The following is a 27,284-nucleotide window of genomic DNA, read 5'->3' as shown; positions in this document are numbered from 1 at the left end:
GAGACTACATTTCCCATCATGCTCAGCTGCACCTGCTCCCTGCCGCCCCCCCCCCCCGCCGGGGTGCTGGAGGGCGGGGGGGGGAGGGAAATTGATTATTCCATTGTGTGGCGCGGCTGCCGGCAGCTCCGGAGCGAGGGAGCGGAGCAGGGCGGGCGCGGACGAGTGTAAATCAATGGGGAAGCCCCGGCGGCGCCCCGATCGATCCGCGGGCCGGGCCTGAGCCAGGGGGAGGCGCTGGAGGAGGGGAGCGGCCGGAGCCGAGCTCCCCCCCCATCCCCACCCCCGGCGGAGCCCCCTCTTCCAGCGAGCAGAGTAAGTGGGATCGATTTCCCATCGCTTCACTCCGGCTGGCAGCGTGTGAACGGGAGGGGGGAGGGAAGGAGACAGAGGAGAGAGGGAGGGGGATGGAGAGAGGGAAGGAGACAGAAAGGGATGGAGGGAGGAATGGAGAGGGGGAAGGAGACAGAGAGGGATGGACAGAGAATGGAGAGGGGGAAGGGGAAGGAGAGAGAGGGGGATGGAGGGGAGAATGGAGAGGGGGATGGGGACAGAGAGGGACGGAGGAGGGATGGACGGGGGAAGGAGAGAGAGGGGGATGGAGAGGGGGAAGGAGACAGAGGGAGGGAGGGAGGGCGGGCGATGGAGAGGGGAAGGAGACAGAGAGGGATGGAGGGGGGATGGACAGGGGGAAGGAGAGAGAGAGGGAGGGCGATGGAGAGGGAGAAGGAGACAAGGAGGAATGGAGGGGAATGGAGACAGGGAAGTAGACAGAGGGGGATGGATGGGGGGTGAAGAGGGGGAAGGGGAGATAGAATGATGGAGGGGAGAATGAAGAGGGAGAAGGAGAAAGAGAGGGAAGGAGAGGAGGGGAAGGAGCGAGGGGAGGGGAGAGGAAGGAGCTAGGGAAGGGGATGGGGTGAGTGGAGGGGAAGGGAGGGGAAGGAGAGAGGGGAGGGGATGGGACGGGGAGAGTGGAGGGGAAGGGAAGGAGAGAGGGGAGGGGAGGGGATGGGGCGAGTGGAGGGGAGGGGATGGGGCGAGTGGAGGGGAAGGGAAGGAGCAAGGGGAGGAAATGGGGGAGGGGAGGGGACAGGGCGAGTGGAGGGGAGGGGATGGGGAGTGGAGGGGAAGGAGTGAGGGGAGGGGACGGGGCGAGGGGAGGGGAGGGGAAGGAGACAGGCGAGAGGGGGAAAGGGAGAGGGTGCATGGCGGGGAGCCCGCAGAACAGGGGAGGGAGGCGAGAAGGAAGGAGGGAAGAGGGCAGGGGAAGGAGATGAGAGAGGAAGGGGGGATGGAGGAGGAGAGAGGACTGAGACAGGACAATGGAGGGGTGTGTGGGGATGAAGCGAAGGATGGCTGGAGAGGAGAATGTAGGGATGGGAGGTTGGATAGAGGATGGGGCATGGAGGGACGGAAGGGAGGATGGAAGGAGGGGTGGAGGGGATGTGGAGATGGTGGATGGAAGGGTGGATGGAAGGAGGGGTGTGCGGGGATGGAAGGAGGGGTGGAGGGGATGTGGAGATGGAGGGATGGATGGAAGGAGGGTTGGAGGGGATGTGGAGATGGAGGGATGGATGGAAGGAGGGGTGGAAGGGTGGATGGAAGGAGGGGTGGAGGGGATGTGGAGATGGAGGATGGATGGAAGGAGGGATGGAAGGGTGGATGGAAGGAGGGGTGTGCGGGGATGGAAGGAGGGATGGAGGGGATGTGGAGATGGAGGAGTGTGGGGATGGAGGGATAGGGGACGGAGGAAGGTTTGGATGAGGGATGCATGGAGGGAAGGATGGATGGAAGGGAGGATGGAAGGAGGGGTGTGCGGGGATGGAAGGAGAGATGGAGGGGATGTGGAGATGGAGAGATGGATGGAAGGAGGAGTGGAGGGGTGGATGGAAGGAGGGGTGTGCGGGGATGGAAGGAGGGATGGAGGGGATGTGAAGATGGAGGGATGGATGGAAGGGTGGATGGAAGGAGGGGTGTGCGGGGATGGAAAGAGGGATGGATGGAAGGAAGGGTGGAGGGGATGTGGAGATGGAGGGATGGGGGATGGAGGGATGGATGGAAGGAGGGGTGGAGGGGATGTGGAGATGGAGGGATGGATGGAAGGAGGGATGGAAGGGTGGATGGAAGGAGGGGTGTGCAGGGATGGAAGGAGGGGTGGAGGTGATGTGGAGATGGAGGGATGGATGGAAGGGTGGATGGAAGGAGGGGTGTGCGGGGATGGAAGGAGGGGTGGAGGGGATGTGGAGATGGAGGGATGGATGGAAGGGTGGATGGAAGGAGGGGTGTGCGGGGATGGAAGGAGGGGTGGAGGGGATGTGGAGATGGAGGGATGGATGGAAGGGTGGATGGAAGGAGGGGTGTGCGGGGATGGAAGGAGGGGTGGAGGGGATGTGGAGATGGAGGGAGGGGTCGATGGGGCATGGAGGGATGGATGGAAGGAGGGATGGGACAAGGAGTGTGTGCAGGGGGGAGGGCCAGGCCCAGACGCGAGGGTTGTCTGCTGGGGGTCCCGGTATTGGGTTCCCCCCCTCCAGCTGGGCCCCCTTGTTTGGCTCCAGACACCCACTCCTGTCCCCGCTACAGCCAGAGGTGGGGGTTGGGGGAGTAGCAATGTCGGGAAGTGGGGGGCACAAAGGGGAGATGGGGTGGGGGATGTGGACAGTGGGGGAGGGGAAAGGAGCAATAGCGGTTTTGCGAGAGCCACCCTCCATGCCCCCCCGTGCCCTCCATGGGTGGGGGGAACAATGTGGGGGGAAGAGCGGCACCCCCAAACACACTGCCCCAGAGACTGTCCCCCCTCCTTTCTCTCCTTCCCTCCATCTTGGCTGGAGAAGAGGGGGTGGGGTGGGCGGAGGGATGGAGGGAAGGAGAGAACCAGGCCAGCGGACGTGTGGAGGGAAGCAGACAGGGATGGAGGGAAACTGGCTGGTGGAGGGATGGAGGGAAGCCACAGGGATGGAGGGAAAGAAGAAGCCGGGCCGGCGGAGGGCTGGAGGGAAGGAAGGAGTCAGGCTGGCGCAGGGAAGGAGGGAACCGGGCCGGAGGAGGAATGGAGGGAGGGAAGGAACCGGGCCGGCAGAGGGATGGAGGGAAGGAAGAAGCCGGGCTGGCGGAGGGATGGAGGGAAGGAGGGAACCGGGCCAGCAGAGGGATGGAGGGAGGAAGGGAAGGAGGGAACCTGGCTGGCAGAGGGATGGAGGGAAGGATGGAGCCGGGTTGGTGGAGGGATGGAGGGAAGGAAGAAGCAGGCTGGCGGAGGGATGGAGGGAAGGAAGAAGCCAGGCTGGTGGAGGGAAGGAGGGAACCAGGCTGGCAGAGGGATGGAGGGAAGGAAGGAGTCAGGCTGGCGCAGGGAAGGAGGGAACCGGGCCGGAGGAGGAATGGAGGGAGGGAAGGAACCGGGCCAGCGGAGGGATGGAGGGAAGGAAGAAGCCAGGCTGGCGGAGGGATGGAGGTAAGGAGGGAACCGGGCCAGCAGAGGGATGGAGGGATGAAGGGAAGGAGGGAACCTGGCTGGCAGAGGGATGGAGGGAAGGATGGAACCGGGTTGGTGGAGGGATGGAGGGAAGGAAGAAGCCAGGCTGGTGGAGGGAAGGAGGGAACCAGGCTGGTAGAGGGATGGAGGGAAGAAGGGAACCGGGCCAGCGGAGGGATGGAGGGAAGGAAGAAGCCAGGCTGGCGGAGGGATGGAGGGAAGGAAGAAGCAGGCTGGTGGAGGAATGGAGGGAAGGAAGAAGCCAGGCCGGCGGAGGGATGGAGAGAAGGAGGGAACCGGGCTGATGGAGGTAAGGAGGGAACCAGGCCAGCAGAGGGATGGAAGGAAGGAAGGAGCCGGGCCGGCGGAGGGATGAAGGGAAGGAGGGAACCGGGCTCGCGGAGGGGTGGAGGGAAGGAAGAAGCAGGCTGGCGGAGGGAAGGAGGGAAAAGGGCCGGCAGAGGGATGGAGGGAAGGAAGAAGCGGGGCTGGCAGAGGAGTGGAGGGAAGGAAGAAGCCGGGCCGGCAGAGGGATGGAGGGAAGGAAGAAGCCGGGTTGGCGGAGGGGTGGAGGGAAGGAAGAAGCCGGGTTGGCGGAGGGATGGAGGGAAGGAAGAAGCCAGGTTGGCGGAGGGGTGGAGGGAAGGAAGAAGCCGGGCCGGCGGAGGGGTGGAGGGAAGGAAGAAGCAGGCCGGCAGAGGGATGGAGGGAAGGAAGAAGCAGGCCGGCAGAGGGGTGGAGGGAAGGAAGAAGCCGGGCCGGCAGAGGGGTGGAGGGAAGGAAGAAGCTAGGCCGGCGGAGGGATGGAGGGAAGGAAGAAGCAGGCCGGCAGAGGGGTGGAGGGAAGGAAGAAGCCGGGCCTGCGGAGGGATGGAGGGAAGGAAGAAGCCAGGCCTGCGGAGGGATGGAGGGAAGGAAGAAGCCGGGTTGGCGGAGGGATGGAGGGAAGGAAGAAGCCGGGCCGGCGGAGGGGTGGAGGGAAGGAAGAAGCCGGGCCGGCGGAGGGGTGGAGGGAAAGAAGAAGCCAGGTTGGTGGAGGGGTGGAGGGAAGGAAGAAGCCGGGCCGGCAGAGGGGTGGAGGGAAGGAAGAAGCCGGGCCTGCGGAGGGGTGGAGGGAAGGAAGAAGCCGGGCCGGCAGAGGGGTGGAGGGAAGGAAGAAGCTAGGCCGGCGGAGGGATGGAGGGAAGGAAGAAGCAGGCCGGCAGAGGGGTGGAGGGAAGGAAGAAGCCGGGCCTGCGGAGGGATGGAGGGAAGGAAGAAGCCGGGTTGGCGGAGGGGTGGAGGGAAGGAAGAAGCCGGGCCTGCGGAGGGGTGGAGGGAAGGAAGAAGCCGGGCCGGCGGAGGGGTGGAGGGAAGGAAGAAGCCGGGCCGGCGGAGGGGTGGAGGGAAAGAAGAAGCCAGGTTGGTGGAGGGGTGGAGGGAAGGAAGAAGCCGGGCCGGCAGAGGGGTGGAGGGAAGGAAGAAGCCGGGCCTGCGGAGGGGTGGAGGGAAGGAAGAAGCCGGGCCGGCAGAGGGGTGGAGGGAAGGAAGAAGCTAGGCCGGCGGAGGGATGGAGGGAAGGAAGAAGCAGGCCGGCAGAGGGGTGGAGGGAAGGAAGAAGCCGGGCCTGCGGAGGGATGGAGGGAAGGAAGAAGCCGGGTTGGCGGAGGGGTGGAGGGAAGGAAGAAGCCGGGCCGGCGGAGGGGTGGAGGGAAGGAAGAAGCCGGGCCTGCGGAGGGGTGGAGGGAAGGAAGAAGCCGGGTTGGCGGAGGGATGGAGGGAAGGAAGAAGCCGGGTTGGCGGAGGGGTGGAGGGAAGGAAGAAGCCGGGCAGGCGGAGGGGTGGAGGGAAGGAAGAAGCCGGGCCGGCGGAGGGGTGGAGGGAAGGAAGAAGCCGGGCCTGCGGAGGGGTGGAGGGAAGGAAGAAGCCGGGTTGGCGGAGGGATGGAGGGAAGGAAGAAGCCGGGCAGGCGGAGGGGTGGAGGGAAGGAAGAAGCCGGGCCGGCGGAGGGGTGGAGGGAAGGAAGAAGCCGGGTTGGCGGAGGGATGGAGGGAAGGAAGAAGCCGGGCAGGCGGAGGGGTGGAGGGAAGGAAGAAGCCGGGCCGGCGGAGGGGTGGAAGTCGGAGTGTATCAAGGAAGCTCATATATTCCAGTGGGCGACAGCTCCGTGCCCTGGCTGGCTCAGCCCATCGATTTTACAATCCTTCTTCCTCCGTCACCTGCTTCTTCGCTCCCTCGCTCCCCCCTCCCCCCGCACAGGACAGAACCCACAGCGCGGGAGGGGGGTGGTTACAGCGGGGGCTGGGAGACAGGACTCCTGGGTTCTCTCCCTGTCTCTGGGAGGGGAGTGGGGTGTGGTGGTTAGAGCGGGGAGCTGGGAGCCAGGACTCCTGGGTTCTCTCTCTGATTTTATGGGACTCCCCCCATCTGGGCAGTATGGGGTGTTTGAATCACTTATTCTCTGTGGCTGAGGCCTAAAGGAGGTTGTTGCCGTGTTGCCGTTCTGTGCGTATTGAGTTGTGTAGCAGCCCCAACGGGCTCGTGATGGGACACAGCAGAGGAGACAGCAACACAAACACACCAAACACAACCCAGCAGCAGGACACAACACACACAGAACACAACCAGGCAGGGGTACCCAGCGCACAACCGCACACGAGAGAATCACAATACAGACCCACAACACAACTGCTTGCCCCTCACCTCCGAAGTCCCACACAACAGAAAGATAAAACACAACCAACCAACACTCCACACAAAAACACACCCTCGCAAAACACAACCAGCCAGCAGGACGCTGCACACAACCAGGCCACACAACAGGCAAATGAAGAAGCAAATGCAAACACCACAAAAGCCCAGCACAAACACATCTCCCAGAATGAAGCCAAACACAACATGACAAATGTAACACACAATCATATAAACCCCGCCAAGGTTTCACAAAGCACCCCCAGCAAATGGTGACACAACCCCCCAGAAATCAAACACCAAAAAGCACAACCAAGCAACAACACACAAAATACAAATCACATAACCGCAGAGAACCCACAATAAAACCAGAAACATACAATAAAACCAGAATCCACAATAAACCCCTCACAACGCAAACCCACAAAACAACAATGCACAAAGCCCCAATCCCAACCCCACAAAAACTCCACCACCAAGACACAAAATACTAAATCCACAACACCGCCCACCAAAAACGCAACCAACTGACACAAAATCCAACCAATAACACACAATATACAAAACCCACAACAACCAGAAAGGACAACCAGCCAACAATATGCAAAATGCAAAACCCACAAGAAACACAGACCACAACCAACAACACACACAAAACCTAACCCTCACAAAAAGTACACAACAGACACCCAGAAAACCAGTCACAACAAACAAAGTAGAAACATCGTCTAATACAACCCAACAAACATATGACTCCAACACAAACCCTAAAGACACCCACACACCCTAACTGCACACTACACCACAACAGAAACCCACAACACACTACCAGAGAACAAATACAACAACACAAAACCCACCTGACATAATCTCCAAATGGAAAACAACATCACAGCACATACTTCAATAACACAACCCCCCCGCAACAACACAACCACCACCACATCCCCCTCCCATTCCTTGCCACAGTAACACAACCCCCCCACCAACACTCCACCGTCTTTCTCTCTCTCACACACACAATCCACTCCCACAGCCAGATACAACCACACAATCCCCAGTAACACAACACGTGCTGTCAGCCACACACACACCCCGCACCCTGACACTGAATAATGTACACACAACCACTCACACCCAGACACACACAACTCACATGTAGACACCTCTATACCCCCCCATCACACACGCCATATACATATAGGTGCTAACCAAAACCTCCACCCTCACACCACTACACAACACCACACCATATACACAAGCATCTCACAGTCATACACAGCACCCCCAAAGAGAGACAGGAACACACACAACATCTCACACAAATACACAACATACCCGTCAACACACATGCAACCCCCTACCCTCAAAAAAGATGGGTCATTCAAGTGCGACTACACAAACACAACACACTGAGCCACACAAACCAGCACACACAGAGACAGGGCTCCCTGGACTGCCGCATTCTGTAACACACCCCAAACATCCCCCCAGAGTCGCACAATGACACACTTGGCACAGACAGGGCAGGAGCACGCGTGTGCAGTCGACACACACAGCAAGTGCACCAGTGCACAGCTGGCATACAATTGACACACACAACATAAAGAGCACCCACAATGGATACACACAACACACCCCCAAGCGACACGCCCAATCAATGTGGAGAACACACACGCGCGCGATCAGTATACATAACGCATCCAAGCCACACAGCTGGTCGATATACACCACACCTCCAGTTCCCACACCCCATTGACAAACACAACACACACACAGAGTCGATGCACCTGATGGATGTACGTAACACACACCCAATCAATATACACAACACACACTTGATGGATATACACCACACACACGTGCACAGCTGATACACCTGATAGATATACATGACACACACCTGATCGATACACACAACACACACGCACACACAGTCAACACACCCTATCGATATACACGACACACACCCAATCGGTACACACACACACGCACACACACACTGCCGACACACCCAATCGGTGCACACACGCTCACACACACACACGCACACACACACTGCCGACACACCCAATCGGTGCACACACACACTCACACACACACACACTGCCGACACACCCAATCGGTGCACACACACACTCACACACACACACACACTGCCAACACACCCAATTGGTACACACACACACACACAGACACACGCACACTGCCGACACACCCAATCGGTACACACATGCTCACACACACACGCACACTGCCGACACACCCAATCGGTACACACATGCTCACACACACACGCACACTGCCGGCACACCCAATCGGTACACACATGCTCACACACACACGCACACTGCCGGCACACCCAATCGGTACACACATGCTCACACACACACACACACTGCCAACACACCCAATCGGTACACACACACACACACACACTGCCGACACACCCAATCGGTGCACACACACTGCCGACACACCCAATCGGCACACACACACACACGCACACACACACTGCCGACACACCCAATCGGTGCACACACGCTCACACACACACACACACACACATACTGCCGACACACCCAATCGGTGCACACACACTGCCGACACACCCAATCGGCACACACACACACACACACACACTGTTGACACACCCAATCGGTACACACACGCACACACACACACACACTGCTGACACACCCAATCGGCACACACACACACACACACACACTGCTGACACACCCAATCGGTACACACACACACACACGCACACACACACACTGCCGACACACCCAATCGGTGCACACACGCTCACACACACACACACACACACTGCCAACACACCCAATCAGTACACACACACACACATACACACACACACTGCCGACACACCCAATCGGTACACACATGCTCACACACACACACCGCCAACACACCCAATCGGTACACACACACACACACACACACTGCCGACACACCCAATCGGTGCACACACACACACACACACACACTGCCGACACACCCAATCGGTGCACACACACACACACACACACACACACACACACACACTGCCGACACACCCAATCGGCACACACATGCTCACACACACACACACACTGCCGACACACACACACACACACACACACACACTGCCGACACACCCAATCGGTACACACACACACTCACACACACTGCCGACACACCCAATCGGTACACACATGCTCACACACACACACACACTGCCAACACACCCAATCGGTACACACACACACACACACACACACTGCCGACACACCCAATCGGTGCACACACACTGCCGACACACCCAATCGGTGCACACACACACACACACACACACTGCCGACACACCCAATCGGTGCACACACACACACACACACACACTGCCGACACACCCAATCGGTACACACATGCTCACACACACACACACACACTGCCGACACACACACACACACACACACACACTGCCGACACACCCAATCGGTACACACATGCTCACACACACACACACACACACACACACACACACACACTGCCGACACACCCAATCGGTGCACACACAAGAGAGCCAGAGGATGTTGTGGCTTTCCCAGTCTCTCCGCCCTGGGCCCTCTGATGGCGTTTGCATATTTGCATATGCAGATGAGCGGGTGGAGCCTCCAGTCCACACCTCCCCCACCCCGTCAGCACACAGAACAAGATCAGAGCAGCCTCTTGGACACCCAGGGCTCAGGATTGTATGCAAATTCGATGCAAACGAGTGCCCTTGTGCATTGTGGGATGTCAGGCCTGGGAGAAAGGCCAACCACCGCAGGCATCCCTCCCCCCCAACCCCCAGCCAGGCCCTGCCCTCCTGCCCCCCCCGCATGGGAACTGCCCCCCCAGCGCCCCCTGCTGGAACGGGGCTGGAGGCGCCGGGAGCTCCCCTCTCCGGGATGCACCCGCTGCTCCAGCAGGCCTTTGGCTGCGGCTCCCCGAGCTGGTAACGAGCCTTTCTCGTCTCCCACCAATTAGTGCCACAAGCCAGCCCTGCCCCCCAGGTGAGAGTGAAGGGAGCAGGGGGGCAGGGCTGGGCTATCAGGGCTGCGGGGTCCGGAGTGAGGGGCACCAGCGGGGCTTGGGGGGGGACAGGGCTGGGTTGGCAGGGGGCTGCGGGTCGGGAGTGAGGGGCACCAGCGGGGCTCGGGGGGGGGCAGAGCATCTCCCCTCCCCCAAAGGCTGGTTTCTCGACATCTCGCTCGTTTTATTGACAGTTGCTGCGGCCCCGTCGCCCCCCCAACATGAATCTCCCCAAATCGGCCTGCGCCGACCCCACCCCTCCCCCACTGCCTGCGGCATGGACCCCTGGGTCACCCCCCCCATCACTGCCTTGCTCTGTCCCCTCCGCTGTCTCCTTCCCTCCTTCCTCCTCCTCTCCCTGCTTCATTCCCTCCATCCTCCTCCTCTATCTCCTTCCCTCCTTCCTCCTCCTTCCCTGCTTCGTTCCCTCCTTCCTCCTCCGTTCCCTCCTTCCTTCTCCTCTCCCTGCTTCCTTCCCTCCTTTCTCCTCCTGTCTCCTTCCCCCCTTCCTCCTCCTCTCCCTGCTTCGTTCCCTCCTTCCTCCTCCTCTGTCTCCTTCCCTCCTTCCTCCTCCTCTCCCTGCTTCGTTCCCTCCATCCTTCTCCTCTGTCTCCTTCTCTCCTTCCTCCTCCTTCCCTGCTTCGTTCCCTCCTTCCTCCTCCTCTCCCTGCTTCGTTCCCTCCTTCCTCCTCCTCTGTCTCCTTCCCTCCTTCCTCCTCCTCTCCCTGCTTCGTTCCCTCCATCCTCCTTCCCTGCTTCGTTCCCTCCTTCCTCCTCCTCTCCCTGCTTCGTTCCCTCCATCCTCCTCCTCTGTCTTCTTCCCTCCTTCCTCCTCCATTTCCTCCGTTCTCTTCTTTCCTGTCTGTTGCATCGTCGTCTCCCCTTCTCCTCTGTCTGTTTCGTTCCCTCCCTCCATCCCTCCTTCTGTCTCATTCCTTGCGTCAGTCCCTCTGGCCTCTGCCTCCAACCCTCTTTTCCAGCCTTTCGCTCTCCCGAGCTCTCTCTCGTTTTCTTTCCCTGTCTCCCGCTGCCTCGCTCCCTCCATCCTTCCCTTTCCCTCCCTCCAGCCCCTGTTTTCTTCCCTCCATCTCTCTCCCCTCCCCCATCCCGCTGCCTTTGTGTCGCTGATAAGAAATACAAGGCCCAGGCTAATTACCCTGCCCGCCGCTGGTTCCTTAATGAGGTGATTTGCATCCACAAGACTCCCCTCGGAGGGGGGAGTCCGCCCCCCCCCGCCTGGAACTCCCCCTCCCCTCGCCCCAGCGGAGACATGGGAGACAGAGTGAGATGGGAACGGGGGGGGGGTGAAAAGGGGGAGAGAGACGGGGGGGATGGATGGGGAAAGGGGGGCCGAATGACGGCAAATGGAGGGGTCTACGGCAAGGGACGAGTAGGAATGAATATCAGACTATGGCCTCCCCCCACCTGCATCCATCCACCCCCTGCACCCACCCCCATCCATCCATCCACCCCCTGCACCCCCCCATCCACCCTTCCATCCCCACCCACCCCCTGCACCCTCCACCCCCCATCCATTCATCTCCTGCACCCACCCACCCCCTGCACCCACTCCCCATCCATTCATCCATCCATCCATCCACCTGTCGCCATCCACCCCCTGCACCCCCCGATCCATCCACCCACCTGCACCCCCTTTATCTAGCTATCCGGGAGGTGGAGGTGCATTTTGCCGCTCTTAGGCCTGGTTCCCCCGAGCAGGCTGGTCTCAGGGGTCCCATGCCCTGGCGATTCTGTCTCTCAGCCCAAGCTCCCCAAGTGCCCCCTGTGGTTCTCAGCCCCTCCCCTGTGTCCTCCCCCCTCCCCCCCCCACTCCCAGCCTGTGTCCAGCTGCATTTGCAATGGAAATTCCTCCTCCAGCCTGGATTTGCCAGTTAAATAAACTCCTCTTATTTGCAAGTTAAACAACCTCCCCCTCCCCCACCAGTTCCTCCCCAACCAGCACCCCAATCCTACAGCCAGCGCCCCATGGAGGGGACAGGCCCTGCGCCCCACTCCCAGCCCCCCTGAGCCGGCCAGTCCCCGCCCAGGGGCCACAGGGGATGGGAGGAGTGGGGCCCTGGTCGCTGGTGTGGGGGGATGCAGTACTAGGCCCTGCCCCGTAGGGGGCTCTGCTCGCCCAGTCTCAATGGGTCCTGGCTGCGTGGAGGGGGCGGGGGGGCGCGGGGGGGCGTGCGGGGGCTCCCGTGCACTCCTTTTTTCTCACCCTCCTTCTTTCACTCTGTTCTCCCCCCTGCCCCCCGTAGGGTCTCGGCTCCTGCGCTGAGATGACCCCTCCACGCTCCTCCTGCCTCCACCGCCATGGACGCTCCCTCTAACTTTGCCTCCTCTTCTTCCTCCTCCTCCTCCTCCTCCTCCTCCTCCGCCCCCCCGGCCGACGGGCAGGATGCCAGGGCTGCGGGCTGGCCACCTCAGGACCCCTCCGCCCCTCCAGCCACCAAAGAACCCTCCCTGCCGGACCCCCCCTCCGCCTCCCCTTCCCCCGCTGAGACCATGAGGCCCAGCCCCATCCCGCGGCTGGAACCAGGCCCCGCCAGTCTCCCAGCGGCCATCTTGTCCACCCCACAACTCCAGGCAGGCTTCAGCCTAGTAGCACCAAGCCCATCCCTCCTCCAACCCTCGGCCCCCAGGGAAGATGGCCAGGAGGAGGAGGAAGAAGGAGGCAATGATGATGATGAAGAGGATGTGGAAGATGATGGCAGCACAGCCCATCTGCTCTTCTTCCCTGATGGCTCAGCCTATCTCCTCAGCGGCAGCCATGTTCTCTTACCAAAGGGCTACCCTGGCGCCACGGCAACCCTGCCGGTGTCCACCCTCCACGTCCAAGATGGCGGCCCCAACCAAGGCTTTATGTCTACTGACCAAATGTCCCAGAATACCTCAGCGCCGGGCGAGCAGCCCCCATCCGGCGCCTTCCGCAGCTACCGACTAGCCAGGGCCTCTGCTCCCACCACCTCTGCCAAAAACTCTCCCACCGAACCCAAAGATGCCGTCACCGACGGGGAGGGGGAAGCCAAAGTTGGCCAAGAGGAAGAACCATCATGGCCACCCTGGCTGTGCTTGGCCTGCCGTCTCTCCTTCCGACAGGGCTGCTCCTTGGCATCCCATGCCCTCTCGGCCCATGGGGTGCGGCTCAGCCCCGGGGAGCGCCGGGCCCTGTCCCGAGGGGTTCCCGCCATTCTCCAGGGCACTGCCCTCAGCTTCCTAGAACCAAATAACCCCACCAGCAGGGTGGACCTCAGCGCCGGAATGTGTAGTGGATGGGTGAATGTAATGAAGGAGGAGGAGGAGGAGAGAAGCCCCCAAGAAGGACGCAAGCCACCCGATGCCAAAGATTCAAGGGCCGGCAGCGTGGACTGGGCCAACGGGGGACAGGAGGAGGAGCAAGAGGAGGAGAAGGCTGAAGGCAGGAAGGAAGAAGAGGATGGGCTGAGGCTTCCGCCAGACCAAAGCTCACACGGCCAAAGCCCACCAAGAGGCACCAACGTCCCAGATGACCCACCACCAGAGAAGGCCAACACCGAGGTCAGCGTTGGGTTGGCCAACACCGAGCTCAACAATGAGGCCAATGTTGGGTTGGCCAACAGCGGGGTCAACCCCAACACTGGAGGGGTCCCTATTGGCTTTGGGGACGATTACACGGCCATGGCCTATCCTGGGCTCAGTCTCTCTGGCCACATGTCCCTGCTGCATTCCCGCAACTCCTGCAAAACCCTCAAGTGCCCCAAATGCAACTGGCACTACAAGTACCAGCAGACCTTGGATGTCCACATGAAGGAGAAGCATCCTGAAAGCAACAGCCACTGCGCCTTCTGCAGTGCCGGAGGCCCCCACCCACGCCTCGCCCGCGGCGAGAGTTACAACTGTGGCTATAAGCCATACCGCTGTGAGGCCTGCAACTACTCCACCACCACCAAGGGGAACCTCAGCATCCACATGCAGTCGGACAAGCATCTAGCCAACCTTCAGGGTTTCCAAGCCAACACGAGCAGCGGGGCCCATCCGGTGCCACCAGCCACCCCCACAGCCCCGACCCCTGTGGCCCCTGAGGAGAAAGAGACCAAGAGCAAGACGTCCTGGCAGTGCAAAGTCTGCAGCTATGAGACCGGCATCTCCCGCAACCTACGCATCCACATGACATCGGAAAAGCACATGCAGAATGTGCTTCTCCTCCACCAAGGGCTGCCATTGGCCTTGCCTGGACTCCTGGGACAGCCGGGGGGCAGCAGTGGGGGGAAACAGCAGCCGCAGACTGAGCTCTTCCAGTTCTATGGGGTGCAGGCTCTGGGTCACCACCATGGCCACCACCATGCAGGAGCCACCAGCGCCGTCCAGGGACTGCGGGTGGAGAAGCCCATGGAACCAGCCCAGCTGCTGCTCAATGGCTTCCACCCACTGGGTCCCGCTGGGAGGAAGGGGGCGGTTTCAGCACCAGGTAAGGGGCTGTGGCCCTTTGCCTCACTGTGACACTCACACCATGCCTTCACATCTCCCCCTGTCAACACCATCACCACCAGTGACCTTCTGCCCACACTGTGCCCCCCATTCCCCTCAGTAGTTAATTTTGGGTGGGTTGGCCAACAGTGGGGTCAATGTTGGGTTGGCCAACAATGGGGTCCAACTTTGGGATGGCCATCAATAGGGGGATCCCTGTTCACGTCCTCCCATGTCGCTCCTTCCTCACCATGTATCCCCATGTCCACCCCACCAGTGAGCTTCTCGCCGCCTTCCCAACCCTACTGCCACCCTTCTCTCCTGCTCCATCCCATCATTCCTCTTCCTCCTTCCAGGGGGCAGGACACTGAGAATCTGGAGGGGGCTGGAAAGGCTGGGATCCCCCAAGAGAGTTTGTGGGGGCAGTAGGGAAAATATCTTTTCAGGTCAATATTAACAGATTTCATCCATTCTCTTCTGTCCATCTTCTCTCTACATTTCGCCCTATCTTTCTTTTCATTCGTTTCTTCCTTCCTTCTTTCTGACTCGCAATCATTCTTTCTCTCATTCCTTCCTTCCTTCCACTTCCATTTTTTATTCATTCCTTTTTTCTTTTGTTCTTTCCTTTTCTCTCTCTCATCCATCCATCCATCCTTTCCTTCTTTACTTTCATTGTTTCTTCTTTACGCATTCTTTCTTATACATTAATTTGTTCTTTCATTCCTCTTTTTTCTTGTTCCTCCTTTCTTGCTCACACACATTCATTCTTTCTCTCTTTCCTCTCATTCATTCTTTCAATTGTTTCCCCGTTCTGGCTGCCTTTCTTGCTCATTTATTCATTCCTCATTTCTTCCTGTTTCATTCGTTCATTCTTTTTGTCTTCTCTCTCCCTCATTTGTTCGTTCATTCATTCTTTCTTTCTCTCTTTTATTCGTTCTCTCTTGTTCATTTTCTTTCAATTTCCTGTTCATTCTTTATTCCTTTCTTTCCTATTCATTCTTCCCTTTTCTCTCATTCTTTCTTCCTTTTCCTCTTTCTCTTTCCCCTTCTCTCTTTCTCTCCCTGCCCCAGCCCCAGCGGCTCCGGTGTCACTTTCCCCCTCCCCATGTCCTCTGCCCCCGCCGGCCCCTGCCTCCCCCCCACTGGCTGTGCCAGTGGCATCGGAGCGGCTCTTCGGCTGCCTGGTGTGCCAGCGGTTCGGCACGGACAGTGTGGAGGAGCTGCTGCGGCACTCCACCGCTCCACGCCGGCTGCCCGAGGCCGAGTGGAAGGAGGTGGCGGGGGATCTCCACCGCTGTCGGCTCTGCGCCTACGGCACCCAGCTCAAGGCCAACTTCCAGCTGCACCTCAAGACTGACAAGCACGCCCACAAGTACCAGCTGGCTGCCCACCTGCGCGAGGGGGGCGGGGCCTTGCCCACCGCCGCCCCCGGAGGGGCCGAGCTGCAGCCTGGCCCTGCCCCTGCCCCGGCCCCCCTCCACCTGCGCTGCAACCTCTGCGACTACGAGACCAACAGCAAGGAGAAGATGCGGCTGCACGTGCGGGGGGCGGGGCACGAGGAGGGCGAGCGAAGCTACAAGGTGAGGGGGCAGGGCTCTGGGGAAGGGTGGGGCTTCCAGGTAAGGATGAGGCAGGGCTGTGGGAGAGTGTGGAGTTGGGGGAGAGGGGATGGGAGGGGACCAGAGGAGGGCAAGCCAAGATACAAGGTGAGGAGGGGCTGGGCTAGCAGGGGAGGGTGGGGCTACAGCAGAAGGGGTGGGGCATGAGGAGTGTGCCCGGGCTATGAGAGGGCAGGTCTGCCATGCACTGGAGGCGGGGAATGAAAGGGGAGGGCGTGGCAACCGGGCATGGGGGTGAGGCAACCAACAGAGGGGGGGACGCATTGGTTCTGGGGGGGTGGGAAGCCAGGAGGGGAGTGTTGGGGGCAGGGTTGGGGGGGCTCCCCCACCAACACCTCTGATCTCTCTCTCCCCACCCCAGTTCCTACTGGAGTTGGAGGCGTCGGCACCGGGTCCCGACCCCCCGCACTTCCACTGCCTGCTCTGCAACACCACCGCTCCTTCCTGCCTCGCCATTCTGTCCCACCTGCGGGCCCCCCGGCACCGCGATGCCCAGGGCCAGCACCGCCTCCACCTGCTGCAGGGCGGGCGACCCACAGACGAGGGCACCAAGGCCCTGGAGAGATGCATCCGCCTGGCCGAGCCCGTGCCCCGGAGCACCGGTACCCAGGGGCTATGGGTCGGGGGGGGGGCACCGGCAGAGCTGGGAAAGGGGGGGAGCCCAGGGCAGGCAGACCATGGGGCTGCGGATCGGGAGTGAGGGGCGCCGTCACAGCCGCTGCTCCCCACCCCCCAGGGTGTTTCAGGCTCATGCCGCCCTGGGACACATTCAAGCGCGAAGCGGCTGCAGGGAAACTCGCCCCCCCCCCATGGATTCTGACAGACACCGGGACTCGTTGCCTAGCAACCAGCGGGGCGAATGAAGGAACGGGGAAAATGAGCCAGAGAAAGAGAGAAATTATCTCTGTGCGACTGACAGCCGCACGGGGGACCCCAGGCCTGGAATCTGCCCCCCCTTCCCCACCCCCTGAACCTGGGGAGCTGTGGGTCGGGAGTGAGGGGCACTGGCAGAGCAGGGGGGCAGAGCTGGGCTAGCAGGGGGCTGCGGGTCAGGAGTGAGGGGCACTGGCAGAGCTGGGTGGGGGGCAGGGTAGGGCCGGCAGGGGCTGTGGGTCGGGAGTGAGGGGCACCAGCAGGGTGGCGGGGGGGGGGCACTGGGCTGGCAGGGGGCTGCGGGTCGGGAGTGAGGGGCACCGCAGGGCCTGGGGTGGGGGCTGGGCTGGCAGGGGGCTGCGGGTCGGGAGTGAGGGGCACCAGCAGGGCCCGGGGGGGGGCGGGCAGGGCCGGCAGGGGCTGCGGGTCGGGAGTGAGGGGCACTGGCAGGGTGGGGGGGCAGGGCCGGCAGGGGCTGCGGGTCGGGAGTGAGGGGCACCGGCAGGGCCCGGGGTGGGGGCTGGGCTGGCAGGGAGCTGCGGGTCGGGAGTGAGGGGCACCGGCAGAACTGGTGGGGGGGCTGGGCTGGCAGGGGGCTGCGGGTCGGGAGTGAGGGGCATTGGCAGAGCTGGTGGGGGGGGCTGGGCTGGCAGGGGGCTGCGGGTCGGGAGTGAGGGGCACCGGCAGGGCCCGGGGTGGGGGCTGGGCTGGCAGGGGGCTGCGGGTCGGGAGTGAGGGGCACGGTCTGGTTCTGGGGCCAGTCGAACAAAACTGACGCAGGGATGGGGGGAACGAAGCAGGGGCGGGGGAGCATTTCCCCACCCCCGGCCCCACCCGACTGCTCCCACTCCCATAACCCATCCCGTCTGCCCCCCCACCAGGGAAGGAGTCGGCATCCGAGCCCACGACCCCCGAGAAAGAGACTCTGAACAAAGCCCCGCCCCCAGGTGAGTGGCCCCTCCGCCGCAGGACGCCTGGGTTCTGCCCTCTCCCCCCCCTCGCAGGACACCTGGGTTCCTGCAACCCACTGGGAGATTCCAGCTTTGCCCTCCCTGCTTGACCCTCCTGCAGCCGGGCGGCCTGGTGGCCCTGACCCCGCGCATGCTCCGCCCACTCCCCAAGGGGGAGGCCAGCGGGCTGGTGCTGGGCATGGCTGGCGGCCCAGGGCAGTTCGGCGGGGGGCAGACGGGGAGGGGCTCCCGCGGAGGGGGAGAGGGGCAGGGTCGAAGGCAGAAGGGGTGGGCCGCGGGGCGAGCCTCTCCAAAGGGGGGCTCATGCCACCCATTCATCATGCCCCCAGCCCCACCCGACTGCTCCCACTCCCATAGCCGGGGGGGCTCAAGGGGGTGCAGGTTGGGTGGGGGAGGAAGCAGAGCCAGTCACTAACACACCCCCACACACACACTGCAGGACTGGACGAGACAGAGACGAAGAGCCGCGCATCGGGGGAAACCCAGACCGTGGTGAGCACCCCAACTGGGAGAGGGCGACTCCCCATCCCGGACACCTGGGTCCAGTCCTGGTCCCTCCACCATGCCCCAAGGGCTGACAGCTGCAGGGCTGCTGTCCCAGATGTCTGGGTTCCTTTCCCCCGTCCCGGACTCCTGGGTCCCTTTTTATCCAGCCCTGTCTCTCCCTGCCCCACCTCCTGGGACTGGGAGCTGCAGGACAGCTGTCCCAGATTCCTGGATCCCCTCTCTGGTCTTCGATGCCGGGGTCCCTTTCCCCCATCCCGGAGGCCTGGGTCCTTTTCACCTGTCCCAAATGCTTCGGCCCCCCCATATGATCTGACAACCCCTCTCTCGGCCCCCCTGCCCCCCCCAGGTGTTCTGCTGCCCATACTGCAGCTACGTGAGCCGGGCGCTGGCGGGGGTGCGCAGCCATGCCGTCTCCCAGCATGCCCTGCAGCCGACCTACCGGTGCCCACTGTGCCAGGAGGAGCAGCTGGTGGGCAGGGGCAGCCTGCGGGTCCATCTCAGTCACGTCCACAACGTGGTGCCCGAATGTGTGGAGAAACTGCTCCTTGTGGTGAGCACCCCCCCGTGCCAGCCTGGGACCCCCCAAAACACAGTGCCCCCCAGTGCCAGGCTGGGACCCCCCGAAACACAGCGCCCCCTGTGCCAGGCTGGGGCCCCCCTGACACAGCGCCCCCCAGTGCCAGGCTGGGGCCCCCCAAAACACAGCACCCCCCAGTGCCAGGCTGGGACCCCCGAAACACAGCGCCCCCTGTGCCAGGCTGGGACCCCCGAAACACAGCGCCCCCCAGTGCCAGGCTCGGACCCCCCCCGACACACAGCACCCCCCAGTGCCAGGTTGGGACCCCCCAGCACTGCTCCCCCAGTGCCAGGTTGGGACCCCCGGCACAGCGCCCCCCAGTGCCAGGCTGGGACCCCCCCCAACACACAGCGCCCCCCAGTGCCAGGCTGGGAACCCGCCGGCACCGTGCCGACCCCCCAAGACAGTGCCCCCTAGTGCCAGGCTGGGACCCCCCAGCAGCGTGCCCCCAAGTGCCAGGCTGGGAGACGGGGTCTGGGCCTGGTATAACTCATTTAATTCTCCTGTTTCGTTCTCTGCCCAGGCCACCACAGTGGAGATGAACTTTGCCACCAAAGTCCTACCCAGCCCTGCCCCCGAACCTCCTGAGACAGGAGCAGCCCCCAACCCTGAGTGCAGGGGGGAGTGTGAATTCGCACCCACAGGTGAGCGCCCCCTGGGGCCAGGCTGGGAGATGGGGTGTGGCTGGGACCCCTGGCACAGCGCCCCCTGGGGCTGGGATGGGAGATGGGGAATGGGTGGGACCCCTGGCACAGCGCCCCCTGGGGCCGGCATGGGAGATGGGGTGTGGCTGGGACCCCTGGCACAGCGCCCCCTGGGGCTGGGATGGGAGATGGGGAATGGCTGGGACCCCTGGCACAGCGCCCCCTGGGGCCGGCATGGGAGATGGGGTGTGGCTGGGACCCCTGGCACAGCGCCCCCTGGGGCCGGTCTGGGAGATGGGGCAGGACCGGGACCACCGGCACAGCGCCCCCTGGGGCTGGGATGGGAGCTGGAGGATGGCAAGGGATTCACGAAGGGTTCACCCCTGGGGAGACTGGAGTGGGGGGTATATGGGGGGACTCCTCCCCAGAACCGCCGCCTTTATTGATCCCCCCACAACTTTCTCTCGCTCCTCCCCCCTCGCTGCAGCGCCCCCTGCTGGAGACGCCACCACCTCAGCCCCACTCGCCCCTGCCCCCTCGCCTCCTCCTCCAGCAGCCGACCTGCCCCCCCAGCCCTGCCCGGCCTCCCCCCCGGCTCCGAAGGCCAACGACATGGAGGAGGAAGCTCCTGTCCAGCTTCCCGCCCCCTCTGAGGAGCAGCAGCGCCCCCCCGAGACCTTGCCGGCCCTCCAGGACCCACGGCACCCCCTGTCCTACCGGAAAGCCACCAACTTTGCCCTGGACAAGTTCTTGGATCCGTCGCGGCCCTACAAGTGCACGGTGTGCAAAGAGTCCTTCACCCAGAAGAACATCCTCCTGGTCCACTACAACTCCGTCTCCCACCTCCACAAGATGAAGAAGGCTTCGGCCGACCCCAGCGCCCCGTCCAGGGGTGACTCGGGGGCTCCCGGTGCCCCCCCGCCCTCCTCCGACAAGCCCTACAAATGCACCACGTGCCGGGTGTCGTACAACCAGAGCTCCACCCTGGAGATCCACATGCGCTCGGTGCTCCACCAGACCCGCTCCCGGGTGGCCAAGGCGGAGGCCGCCAGCAAAGGAGAGGCAGGGGAGGCGGGGGAGGCGGGGGAGGCAGCCCCGGTGCCCCCCACTGAAGCCGAGCCCCCCAAGATCCTGGAGGTGCCAGGGGCGCTGCCCTTCCCGGCACCGCTCTTCTCCCCCCCGCTGCTGCCGCCATTCCCGGTCGTGCCGGAATCTCTCCTCAAGCTGCAACAGCACCAGCTCCTCCTGCCCTTCTACCTGCACGACCTCAAGGGGGCGCCCAAGCTCGCGCTGGCTGCGCCGGCCCTGGCCCTGCCGGCCCCGTCCGCCCCGCTGATCCTGGCTCCGCCCAAAGAGCCGCCCCCGCCCCCGCCGCCCCCCGCCGCCTGCCCCGGCCAAGACGGAGACGGAGGAGGACGCTGGCGGAGAGGAAGCCAACGTGGCCTCCCACCCGGCGGCCAAGGCTCTGCTGGAGAACTTCGGCTTCGAGCTGGTGATTCAGTACAATGAGGGAAAGCAGGGGCAGGGGGGCACAGCCCCCCCTCCAGTGGCCCCGCTGCCCCGCCCGCCGGCCGAGAAGCTGCGGTGTGGCACCTGTGGGAAGGTCTTCTCCAACATGCTCATCCTGAAGACGCACGAGGAGCACGTTCACCGGCGCTTCCTGCCCTTCGAGGCCCTCAGCCGCTACGCTGCCCAGTTCCGGAAGACCTACGACAGCATGTACCCGCCGTCCGAGGGCCCTGCCCCCACGGAGATCCCCCCAGCGCCCCCCGGCATCCCCCCTCTCTGCCCACCCTTCCTGATGCAGCCGGTGCCGGTGGTGGTGCCCCCAGGGCTGGCCGAAGCTGAAGGGCGGTGGGTCCAGGGTGAGGAAGAGGAAGCAGGGATGGACCCATCCCGGGATGGTCAGTCAAGCCGGCGGTTCTCCCGCACCAAATTCACCGAGTTCCAGTCGCAGGCTCTCCAGTCCTTCTTTGAAGCCAGCGCCTACCCCAAGGACGGCGAGGTGGAGCGTCTCTCCATCCTCCTGGGCTTGGCCAACCGGGTCATCGTGGTGTGGTTCCAGAATGCCCGGCAGAAGGCCCGGAAGAATGGTGCTGAGGCAGGGGGCGCTGGAGGGGGCATTGTCACCAGCCAACCCAGCTGTAAGAAATGCCAAGCCGCCTTCCGGTGCATCTTTGACCTGGTGCGGCATCTCAAGAAATGCTATGATGACCGTCCCTCAGTGGAAGGCAATGAGGAGGAGGAGGAAGAAGGAGAGGAAGAGCCAGAGGAAGAGGAACCGGAGGAAGAGCCTGAGCCACCAGCTGAGGAAGAGGAGGCGGAAGAGGAGGAAGAGGCACCAAGGGGCGATGGAGACCCCAAGGAAGATCAGCCAGTGAACGATGGAGCCATGGAGCCCCTGGAGAGCAACGCCCCCGCATTCTCTTCAGATCCACCAGGAGCCCATGGCTCAGCACTCCTGGCCCCTCATGACCCACTGCCGGAGCTGCCCCGCAGCCAGGGGGTGCCCATGAAGAGGAAGCATGAGGATGGGAGCCAGTCGCCGGGTGGCGGGAGCAGTGGCGAAGGGGAACCTCCGCGAGACAAGCGTCTCCGAACCACCATCCTCCCAGAGCAGCTGGACGTCCTCTACCGCTGGTACGTGCAGGACTCGAACCCCACCCGCAAGATGCTGGACTGTATCTCAGAGGAGGTGGGGCTCAAGAAACGGGTGGTGCAGGTGTGGTTCCAAAACACCCGTGCCAGGGAACGCAAGGGACAGTTCCGGTGCGCTGCCAGCGCCGGGATCCCCCCCATCAAGACCTCCCCATCCTCTTCCTTGGCCAAGTTGAGTCCTGGGGGCGGGACGGCCAACGTCTCCATTGCTGGGATCTCCAACATCTCCAGTGGCGGGATGGCCAACGTCACCATCGGTGGGACGGCCAACATCTCCGTTGGCGGGACCTCCAATGTCTCCGGTGGGGGGATGGCCAACATCTCCGTTGGCGGGACCTCCAATGTCTCCGGTGGGGGGACGGCCAACATCTCCGTTGGTGGGACCTCCAATGTCTCCGGTGGGGGGACCTCCAATGTCTCCGGTGGGGGGATGGCCAACATCTCTGATGGCGTCTCTGATAGTGGGACAGCCAAAGTCCCCTACAGCATCAACCAGGCCGAGCCAGAGCCATCAGAGTTTAACGAAGCCCGGAGCCCATCTGGTGGTGATCTGAGCGACTCTTCTTCCTCCTCTTCCTCTTCCTCCTCCTTGGCCGACCCAGAGTCGCCGGGCGGGCACGGGCGGGCGTCGGAGGGGGTGGCTGGGCTGGATCTGCTGGGCCAGCGCCGCTACCGGACCCAGATGTCCAGCCTGCAGCTGAAGATCATGAAGGCGTGTTACGAGGCCTACCGAACGCCCACCATGCAGGAGTGCGAGGTGCTGGGCGAGGAGATCGGCCTGCCCAAGAGGGTCATCCAGGTCTGGTTCCAGAACGCACGGGCCAAAGAGAAGAAGGCTAAGGTGGCCTTGGGTGAGGGGGGCCCTGGGGCTCCCTCTGAGGGCCCCCCTGAGCCTCGGGCTGAGTGCCCCGTCTGCCAGGTCAAGTACGACTTCTACGTCTCCTGCCGTGGCCACCTGTTCTCCCGTGGCCACCTGGCCCGGCTCAAGGAGGCCGTGCAGGCCCAGCTGCGCAGCGAGGGCCACGAAGGGGTGCCAGGGCCCCCGCTCCTGCCCGTCCCCCCTGGAGCCTCCCCGGCAGCCAGCGCCACAGGTGAGTGGAAGGGCATGGAGAGGTGAGTGGTGTCAGTGGGGGGAGGGGAAAGGGGGCTTCCCTGCCCCTGCTTCCAGCGTCCTCCTACTGACCCCATGCCTCTACATTGCTCCTCCCTCTCCTGCCCCGGGCCCACCCACCTTCCCCCTGCCCTGTCCCCCTTCTGCATGCGCCCCACTCCCTCTCCTCTAGCGGTGCCCCCTGCTTCCCACCCTTCTTCCCCTCTCCTCCCGTATTTCCCTTCCCACTCCCAGCTTCCTACACCCCGGCTCCCCTCCCCCTTCCCAACTTCCTTCCCTCTCTGGGTTGGGGTGGAGTTCCCATGGTTATGCCGGGGAGGGGGGGCACGGATAGAGTGGGACCAGGTGGGCAGGGAGGGGCAGGGACTCTCAGCCCACCATGCTGACCTCCCCGCAATGCTTTTCCCCTTCCCCTCCCCCTCCTCTGAGCAGGCCCCTCCGCCGCCCCCAGCACCGGACTCCTGGGTTCCACGCCGCCAGGACGTCCCTTACCTCAGAGCCAGCTCGGCTCAGCGCTGGAGCCCGCCGGGGAGACCCAGCCAGAGCCGGGAGCCGCCGGAGCGTCCGTCGCCGGAGCCACCAGACTTCCCAGCACCGTGGCCAACCCCACCTCGCCCACCCTAAAGACCCTGAAGAGTTTGAAGCCGACGGTGCCCGCCCTCCTGGGCACCCAGTTCCTGCCCTTCTCCGTGCCGGCGGGTGCCCCGGCCTCTCTGTTCAGTGCCCCGCTGCCCGGCGGCTACTTCCAGCAGCTGTACGGCATGAAGAAGGGGCTGTTCCCCATGAATCCCGTCATACCTCAGACCCTCATCAGCCTGCTGCCCGGCAGCCTGCTGCCCGCCCCCGAGGCCCCCGAGCCGGCCGGGGTCTCCACGGTGGACGTGGCCCACCACTACCTATGCTGCCAGTGCAAGGCGGCGTTCGAGGGGGAGGCGGCGGCCGCGGCCCACCAGACCGGCTTCTGCTACTACGGCCAGCCGGCGCCCGCTCCGCTGCGGGTGCCCGTCTGCACCTACCACTGCCTGGCGTGCGAGGTGCTGGTGAGCGGGCGGGAGGCGCTGGGGGCCCACCTCCGCTCCAGCGCCCACCGCCGCAAGGCCGGCCCCGCCCCCGGCCCCGCCCCCGGCCCCACCCCGGCCTTTGCCAAAGAGGAAGCAAAGTTACCTCACTCGGATCCCAGCCCAAAAAGCAACTCTACCTCGACCACGCTTCTAGCTTTATGAACCGCGCGGGGTGCAGCTGGAGACGGGGGGCACCTGGACCCTCCCCCCCCCCCGCCTCCCGGAACCCTCCCGCCCTGGGTGACCCCCAGCCTGGAACCCCCAATGCCAGGCCCCAAGCCCCCTCACTCTGGGGAACCCCAACCCAGGACTGCCCCGGGTCCTGAGGGACCCCCCACCCGGAACACCCACTGCCAGCTTCCAACATATCCACATACCCCCCAGTCTGCCTCCCCAGCTCCCAATGTGCCCCCCTTGCCCCTCCCCCATACTCCCAACCCAGCTGTAGGGAGTTGGCACAGCTGGGTGCGTGGGGGGGGGCGTGAATTGAACGCACACACCCTGCCTTCTTGGTTGGCGAGGTGGCCCCACGTGTGCTAGGCGTGTTCCCAACACAGCTGGCCCCACACACCCCCACCTCTCCACACACGTGTCAGGCATGTTCCCGCCACGCAGGCTCCCCCAAATGCCCCCAGCCTTCAGCCCCACATATGCTCCCTGTGCACCCCAGAGACGTCTCAGACTCTGCCCCCCCACACACATGAGACAGGGCTTCCACATGACCCACCCCACCACCTCCCTCTCCTCCCCCAGCCTTTCCCTTCCCCTTCCCCCCCAGCCTCCCTTCCCCCCATGCCAACTCCCAGGTGCCCCCCAGGCTGCCCCCCCCAGCACATGCCCCGTACTGTTACCGATCAAGACAGGCCAAAACCAAAACTCAACTCAACGGACAGCACGAGAGACAAACTCAAGGAAATGAAAAATGGGGGGGGGGCAACCCCTGGACCCCCCATCCGTCCCCCCCCGAAATCCCGCCTCTTCTCCTCCCCTCGAGCATGCTCCGCCCATTGTGTATAGAACTCGTCGGGACGGACGGACGGACAGACAGACACTGGCTCCAGCCCCAACCAAACAGGGGACCGGGGGCCCATCGCCCCGCCGGTCTCTCGGCCGAGGGCTTTGCAGGCTCAGCCCTCGCTCCCCAGTGTTTCCGGGGCGACCCGGGGCGGGGAGGAGGGCGTGGATCGATGGACGTGCCCCCCCGACCCCCAATCCTTCAAAGGCTTTAAAAGATCCCCACGTGCCCGGTTCCCCCCACCCAAAAACTTCCTCCCCATCCACCCAGGCCGCCGGACGAGGGAACGAATTCACCCCCCACCTGCCGCCCCGCGAAGCCAAAGCTTCTCCTACCGCAACCAAAAACCCACCAACCACGCAACCACCCGAGCGAGGACCTGACAGACGCCTCCGCCCCCCCAAAAGAGAACTCAGCCCGAGGCCGCACCTCAACGTCCGACGGCAAAGGGCTGGGTCTGCCCCCCTTCCCCGCCTCATCCCGTCGAAATGATTTCATTTCCGTCACCCGGTTGGGTAGTTTTAAACTTCCCCCCCCCCGTGTCCCCTGCACCCCAGGATCGAGTCATTTCTACGACGGGAAGGGGCCGTTTTGTGAGCCCGCTCGTCGCTGTGAACCAAACGTACTACAAACCATGGGGGGGGAAGGGGGGGAAATAAAACTTGGGCTTGTGCCCCCCCCGCCTCCAACCCGCCCTCCCCACCGGAGCACCAAAAAACCCGGCATTTGTTGTGTATTTAAAGAAAAGGGGGGACAAGGGAAAAGATCCCCCCCAAAAGGAAATAAAAGGAATTGAAAATAAATGCTATGAAAGAAAAGAGCGGTCGGGGGGGCGCATCGGGTCATGGAGCGGATGGGCAAAGTGGGGGGAAGAATCAGAAGGAGAAAGTGGACGGAGATGGTGGAAATTCCCATTGTTTTAGGGGATTTGTCCTGTGTGTTCCCGGCCCTGGCTCCGCCTCCTGTGGAAGGAGCCCCGCCCCCTGCAAGGCTCCGCCCCCTCTGGGCTGACTCCACCCCTTCTTTCCTAGCTCTGCCCCTCCACCTCAGCCCCTTTCCCTGCTCTCCCGACTCCTGCAGAGATGCCCCTGTTCTCCCATTGACCTCACCTCTTTTGCCATAAGCCCCACCCCTCCTCAATTAGACCCGCCCCTTCTGCCATTGGTCCTTCTCACCTCCCTCGGCCTGTTCTTCCCACCCCTTTCCCCATGAGCTCCCCCAACCCCTCTCTTCACCCTGGTCCCACCCTTTTCCCCATCGGGCCCTACCTCTTCCTCCTTAGCCCCTCCCCTTCTTCCTTAATTGAACTCCTCCCCTTATTGGCCCCTCCCGCTTCCTAGAAGCTACTCCTTTCGCCCAACCCCTTCCTCCACCGATCCCCATTGCCCCCACCTCTTCCTCCATTAGCCCCACCCCTTTCTCCATTAGTCCCTCCCAGTTCCCTGGTTCCCCCTCCCCCCCTTAGTTCTGCTTTTTTTTTGTGACTAAAATTGACCCCGCCCCTTTCTCTTTGACCCGCCTCTCATGGGAGGAGGGGGAGCACAAGAAGACTCCACATCCTTCTCCAGACT

The 27,284-nt window shown here is 63.0% G+C and overlaps 2 protein-coding genes across 3 annotated transcripts in view; one reads left to right on the top strand and one right to left on the bottom strand.

Moving 5' to 3' along the window:
• The window catches only part of THTPA (thiamine triphosphatase), a 46,395-nt gene that overhangs the window by 5,162 nt on the left and 13,949 nt on the right, over window positions 1-27,284 (bottom strand). The window lies entirely within an intron of this gene.
• On the top strand, window positions 93-26,516 carry ZFHX2 (zinc finger homeobox 2). Its single transcript, XM_075118957.1, is given in 11 exon segments — window positions 93-315; window positions 12,490-14,678; window positions 15,749-16,257; window positions 16,658-16,898; window positions 18,051-18,116; window positions 18,580-18,632; window positions 18,994-19,197; window positions 19,748-19,868; window positions 20,356-21,242; window positions 21,244-23,617; window positions 24,070-26,516. Coding segments are annotated over 10 exon segments (7,380 nt in total). The 5' UTR covers window positions 93-315; window positions 12,490-12,544; the 3' UTR covers window positions 24,861-26,516.

Source organism: Caretta caretta, chromosome 13, assembly GCF_965140235.1.
Source record: "Caretta caretta isolate rCarCar2 chromosome 13, rCarCar1.hap1, whole genome shotgun sequence".
NCBI lineage: Eukaryota > Metazoa > Chordata > Testudines > Cheloniidae > Caretta > Caretta caretta.
This window is presented reverse-complemented; position numbering and strand designations above follow the sequence as displayed.